Genomic DNA, 7,080 nt, shown 5'->3' on the forward strand with positions numbered 1-7,080 from the left:
GCATCCAGTTGAACTAGAATCCAAGACTGAGTATGACAGATTTGAAAACTGTCTTCTTCATATCTGCAATATTAAAAAGTAGCATTCAAGTACTTGGATATTTCATTAAAAATAATGAATGGTTTTGTATGTAATTACAAAACTTCAGGGATATACTTTTGGCTTTTATTTAAAAACCATGAGTTTGAAGCCAATTCTTAAGGTAGTGGATTAATTTTTTATTATTTGATAGATGATACGTTTGAATAATATACAAATATACAATATACTGCACAAGTTTGTGTAAGAGCTTTTGGCTTCTTATTATGAAAATTAAATGAAATCGCTTATTTTTTGAAGCTAGTTACTTTTATAATAATAGGTATCAGTTGGTAGTTTTATAAATCATGCTTTACTTTTTCAGTAAAATATATACATATGTTTGTGGTAATAAAAATATTCATGTACTTACTGTATCTTAGTAAACATTTTTATAATTCTCTGTTCCTTGGAAAATCAACAAAATTTGGGGTTTGGATTGTTCATTCAGTTTACATGTGTACTATATTATAAATGTTTGAAATGAATGAACCTCTTACTTTTCTTCCCTAATATGAACTTTTGTAAAATCAGGTGGAGAAAAGACTAATATTGTGTTTCTTGTGACAGGTACTGCAGTAGGTATTTTACAGATGCTGTCCTGGTTTGTTTGGTTACTAACCCTTCTGACCCACAAAATCCCAGCAACATTTTAAGTATCCCCAGGTCTCTATATAGAGACAAAACTCATTTTTTATCACACTTTAAATATCCTAAATTGATTTCTTTTTCTGTGGCCTGATTTGTAAATTAGGTGATTTACTTTCTTTCACCTGGCTAAGTTCCTGAGTTAATCCTTTATTTCTTGCCTGCATAGTTGCTAAGGTCAAGTTTCTTTCCATGTTTTGCATTTCTTACCATGTTTATTTGTTGTGGGGAGGGGGAAGCCGGAGGCAATGTTATGTGTATTTTATTGCCTAGCCATCTGCAAGTGTGAAGACAGAGAAGGATCCTTATGTTATGTACCGTCTGAAAAACTCCACTATACATTACTGAGAGAATGAGAGTAAAAAAGGCAAATAACATCTTGGTATTGTTATAAAAACAATTTTCACCTTGCACATGCCCTGAAAGGGCCCTGGGGACCTCCAGGGTTCATGGACAACCTTTTGAGAAGCACTGCTGCAGAAGCTAGAGGGATAGGGGGAGTAACAGTGGGGTGGGAACTTTGACTTATTTTATATATTTCTATGCTGTACTTGAATATTTTATAATGAGCATATATTACTTTTGTCATTTTTAAACACAAAAAAGAAAATGAAGGGGTGTGAGGGGAGATGATTACATCCTAGAAAGTAATACAATTTTTGCTTCAACAACAATTCTCATTTTAGTTCCTAATTATATGATCTCAGAATAAATCTAAATTTCATATTCAGCTGCTATGTTTTAAATAGGATCCCATACAGAATATTAACACGAACAAGTAAATAATGCAAGTTCCAGGTCATTTGTTCCCATTGTCTTTTTTTTTTTTTTAAATTGGAGTATAATTGCTTTACAATGTTGTGTTAAGTTCTACTGTACAGCAAAGTGAATCAGCCATACGTATACATATATCCTGTCTTTTTTGGATTTCCTTCCCATTAAGGTCACCACAGAGCACTGAGCAGAGTTCCCTGTGCTATACAGTAGGTTCTTATTAGTTATCTATTTTATACATAGTATCAATAGTGTATATATGTCAATCCCAATCTCCCAATTCATCCCACCCCCTCCTTTCCCCCTTGGTATCCATACATTTGTTCTCTATGTCTGTGTCTCTGTTTCTGCTTTGTAAATAAGATCGTCTATACCAATTTTTTTAGATTCCACATAGATGTGTTAATATATGATATTTGTTTTTCTCTTTCTGACTTACTTCATTCTGTATGACAGTCTCGAGGTCCATCCACGTTTCTACAAATGACCCAGTTTTGTTCCTTTTTATGGCTGAGTAATATTCCATTGTATATATGTACCACATCATCATCATTCAGAGTAATAATAGTAAAGATGATCCAAAATCTTGGAAATAGAATGGAGAAAATACAAGAAACATTTAACAAGGACCTAGAAGAACTAAAGAACAAATAAACAGTGATGAACAACACAATAACAGAAATTAAAAATACACTAGAAGGAATCAGTAGCAGAATAACTGAGGCAGAAGAATGGATAAGTGAGCTGGAAGATAGAATGGTGGAAATAACTGCCATGGAGCAGAATAAAGAAAAAAGAATGAAAAGAGTTGAGGACAGGGGACTTCCCTGGTGGTCCAGTGGTTAAGAATCTGCCTTCAAATGCAGGGGACTAGGGTTCAATCCCTGGTCAGGGAACTAAGATCCCACATGCCACGGGGCAACTAAGCCTGTGCACCACAACTGCTGAGCCCAGAGCCACAATGAAGGATCCCACGTGCCGCAACAAAGTTCCTGTGTGCCTCAACTAGGACCCGACAGAGCCAAATAAATACGTAAAATAAATAATTTTAAAAAGAAAAGAATTGAGGACAGTCTCAGAGACTTCTGAGACAAGATTAAATGCACCAACATTCAAATGATAGGGGTCCCATTGTCTGTTAAAGATCTGAACACACACTCCCTGTTTTTCTCTCTGTAGTATGCCTTTGCTTCTGACTCTCCCACAAGAGGCACTGGCGCTGAGTATGTCGATGCTCAGTCCCTTGTATCATTTTTCCCTGCTAATTCAAGTGAACCTGGGAATGGGAAGAGCAGAGTCCCATTTAATGCTTAAGTTGTCCTTGGACACTTCAGCTGTCAGATTAGGAATTCTCGCTATCTCTGCCCAACTTTGTATTTGGCCCCAAAATATCTGTTCTTATTTCTTCTGCTTCCTCACAAGTTGGAGAAATAGGAGCAATTCCTAAATCTTTCACTTCAGTTATTCTCTTTCTAATAAATGACTTAAAAAAGCATTCAGGTAGGATTTCAAAAATTTACGATCAGACTTCTTGTTTTCAAGGTAACAGAAATAACCAAAAGCTTGAAAACCTAAAGAAATTAGAATAATTGGGCTCAGGTCAAAGTGTAATTTTCTTTATGAAAAAAGCAAACATTAATCTGATAGTTTTCCAGTGAGATACTAAAAAGAGACCTTAATAAGTAAATAAAATCCAACTTTGTCTATTGAAACAATGAAATGTTATAACTAGAGGAAAAATGTTACATTTTCAGCCTATATCTAAATATTAACTCCATTGAATTATTCCTTTAATGTCTTTCAGATTTATCCCTTCATATAAAGTGCTTAATTTTTTCCAAATATAAAGTATTGTATATTTTTTGCACTAAAAAATTAGAAAAAAATTAAGAAAAAATTAAAAATCATCTATAATCCCACCACATCTATACAGCTACTGTTAACATTCTGGAATATATTTTGATTATATGTTTAACATCATCATATTCTACATACTCCTTATAGCCTGATTTTTTAGTTGACAGAACATCATGGCTATTTTTTCCATACCAATAAACAGAAATTTGTGTTGTCACTTTGATTCACTGCATGTTATATCCTTATAAGTCTGTACTATTCTCATATGTATTAGATTTAAAAAAAATTTTTATTTATTTACTTTTGGCTGCGTTGGGTCTTTGTTGCTGCATATGGGCTTCTAGTTGTGGCGAGCGGGGGCTATTCTTCGTTGTGGTGCGCGGGCTTCTCACTGAGGTGACTTCTCTTGTTGCAGAGCATGGGCTCTAGGCGCACGGGCTTCAGTAGTTGTGGCACGCAGGCTCACTAGTTGTGGCTCACAGGCTCTAGAGTGCAGGCTCAGTAGTTGTGGCGCACGGGCTTAGTTGCTCCGTGGCATGTGGGATCTTCCCAGACCAGGGCTCGAACCCATGTCCCCTGCCTTGGCAGGCAGATTCTTAACCACTACACCACCAGGGAAGCCCTAGATTTTTTTTTTACTATAATAAAATAATGCTTTAGTAAGCACATCTGTTCCTATATCTTTCCATACCAATCTGATCATTTCCTTAGGGTAAAGACTTAGCTGTGGGATTGCTGGGTCATTGCGGCAGGTACTTTTTTTTCCAAAGACTTTTTAATACAATTGCAAAATTCCTCTTTAGAAAGACTGTACCCGGTTTATACTCCCTTTCCCCCAACGCTGATCTATTATTGAATGTAATGGGTTTTTAAAAAATCATTATTATTTTGGTTTTCACTTATTTGAAAACCTCTGGTTGAAGTTGAACATCTTTTCAAATGTTCTGCACAAGTTGCCTGTTCATGTACTTTGCCTCTTTTCCTGTTGGAATGTCATCTCACTGATCTGTGAATGCTCTTTATAGTCTTTGTAAAAGTCATCTACTGCTTATTATATGTGATGAATTATTTTCTTCTCTGTGCATTTAAGAATTGTCATAGTATTATAATTATAATAATTATAATATTATAATATATAATTATCTTATAAGGATTATAAGAAACTCTAGAGACTAAATGGTATTAAGGCTCTGGACTTTTTTTTTTTGCGGTTCGCGGGCCTCTCACTGTCATGGCCTCTCCCATTGTGGAGCAACAGGCTCCGGATGCGCAGGCTCAGCGTCCATGGCTCACGGACCTAGCCTTTCCGCGGCATGTGGGATCTTCCCGGACCGGGGCACGAACCCGTATCCCGTGCATCAGCAGCCGGACTCTCAACCACTGCGCCACCAGGGAAGCCCTCTGGACTTTTTGATGTAGATCTTTCTCTTTGTCTCCTGCCATTGGAGAGATGAGCACATATTTCTATGTAAGGCTAATTGTCTAAGTAGTAGGTGTGCCACCATTCTCATAGTTATAAAAATGTTGAGACATAATCCATGTTTTTTTTTTTTAATATATGTGTTCTCTGACTCTTTCTCTAAGACTGAAACCAGCGTTGCAGCAGAAATTCACCAGCAAATCCATAAGGGGAGAAAACAAAATCCTTATCCTCGCATTTTTCTTACAGTTGTTGCTACCTTTGGTCCCCTCAAGAACTTGCGATTTTTAATATAGCTCACTGTTCTTACTGTGATCTGTGTGATCTCACCCCCATGTCCATCGACATGAGAAATGGGTTCTCTAACCCTAGGCTGTATTTCCATGTATTTTCAGAGTATCCACATACTGGAGAGGACTTCTTCCTCTAGCACTGAACCCTCTGTAAGTCGGCAACTGCTGGAACCGGTCCCCCTCTCCAAGGTCAGTGACAGAATGTGTTGCTTTCTCACATGGTAGGATGCCTGGCCTGTGGCCAGTTGAACAATACCTCTTACACCTGACTCCCCTAAGGTAGGTGTGACGCCCATTGTAGAGCTGCTCTTTCACTTCTTTCCATCTCCAGTATGTAGGGTTTCTTTGCCCTGCGTAAGGAGGAAAGAGATGAAAGTGAATTTGCTGGGATGTGCAGGGTTACATAGAAACGTCCAGAATTCTCTTTATTTTAAGGGAAAAGGGCAAGAGAAACTCTTTGTCATTCCCTGTTGGTAAGATGAGCTAATATTTCTATATCGAGGTTATAGAAAAAAATCATTGGGTCCAGCAGTAACAACAACAACAACAACAGGTACAGTTGTTGCCCATGTACTGCACACCAGGTGCTATACTAAGTGCTTAGATACATGATCCCATTTACTATAATCCTTATGAGCAGTTCCATGCAGTGTAGGTTTTTATTACATTTTACAAGTATGGAAACCGAGAGTTAGTAACTTGCCCAAAGTCCAAAAAGCTGCTAATTAGCAGAGCAGGCATTCAAACAGACTTGTTTAAGCTCTACCCCACCTGCAGAGTAAAACAGTCCCTAGCCAGAGGGGTTGTTGTACATTCAGAGTTCCAGTCCCCTTCTCACATCTGGCCTTCCTAGCAGTGAGCTCTGAGGAGAACCCTGCAGACTACTAATGAAGACCTTTTCTGTTTCATGGAAGCCAGTGTCCCCTCCCCTTCAGCTTTCTCTTCCTCGGACTAGGAGAATATCTAAATTCATTTATGTCTAAAATGCAAAAATCACAAAGAAAAGTCAAGGAGACACCATCCTACTCACCCCCACCCCTTGCTCGATTCCCTGAGATTTTCGGTGGGTTGGCTCTCCTACTGAGAAACTCAGAAAATAGAACGCATGGGGATTTTGAATCCAAATATAAAAACAGCATTTTAATCTCCCCGAAAGATTAACTTCTAAGTATGTATAAGTGATCCATCCACATTGCTTTTCCTATATTAAACAGAATCCTTTAGGAAAAGAACGCTCTACTACACTACTATATTGTAGAATGCAGACATTTGTATCTCTTTACACTTTGAAGGCATTACAAACTATAAAGTTTATTCCATCAGACAGGAGTAGACTGCTAAACTAAAAAAGGGGGAGTTATTAAACTATTTTTTAAAAACTTAGAAATGAAAAATGATCTTATTTCTATTTGAATGGCAAACAGAGAAAGTCTGCTTGGTAAATGTGACGACTAATCTCTTTGAAACCTCAGTCCTCTCTTATACACAGCTAAAAGACAGAGAGAATAAATATTGATTTAGGGGTGATGGAGAAGGCAGCTAACATTGACTGAGCACCCACTTTGAGCCAGGCACTGGGTTAGTACATACCTCCTCTCAGTCAGTCCCCAACTCGATGAAGTGAGTACCGATATCATTCTCATTTTGTTGATAAGGAAACTGAGACTTGGGGTATGTATAAGTAAGTTGTCCAGAGTCAGATAGCTGTGAAGTATGTGACATTTAGAGCAGTGGAAACAGAGAAAGGAAGACTTGTAGAATGAGACACAGAAATGGAAAGGAGAGGTGCTGGTATTAAAACAACAAGTAGGGAGCGACACATACACATGACTTGCTCTGCCCACTCCTGGCCCACCAACTGCCTCTCCAGCTTCTTGGGCATTTCACTTCATGCTCCAGCTGCAGCCACCTGCATGCAGTTCCCCCCCGGCCATGCTCTTTCTCTCTTCCACTGTTGGGCATCTGTTCCTTCCACCAGGCCTGCAGGAATCCTGTCCTGCTCCCTTCCCC

General features: G+C 38.2%; 1 protein-coding gene across 5 annotated transcripts in view; it reads left to right on the forward strand.

The window, feature by feature from the left end:
• OSBPL6 (oxysterol binding protein like 6) overlaps positions 1–7,080 on the forward strand; it is a 113,423-nt gene that overhangs the window by 42,867 nt on the left and 63,476 nt on the right. For all 5 annotated transcript variants that reach the window (XM_007450718.1, XM_007450720.1, XM_007450719.1 and 2 more), the window contains one exon: positions 5,173–5,259. In XM_007450718.1, coding sequence (XP_007450780.1) covers positions 5,173–5,259 — 87 coding nt within the window. The remainder of the gene's footprint in view (positions 1–5,172; positions 5,260–7,080) is intronic.

This window comes from Lipotes vexillifer, unplaced genomic scaffold (assembly GCF_000442215.2).
Source record: "Lipotes vexillifer unplaced genomic scaffold, Lipotes_vexillifer_v1.1 scaffold29, whole genome shotgun sequence".
Lineage (NCBI taxonomy): Eukaryota > Metazoa > Chordata > Mammalia > Artiodactyla > Lipotidae > Lipotes > Lipotes vexillifer.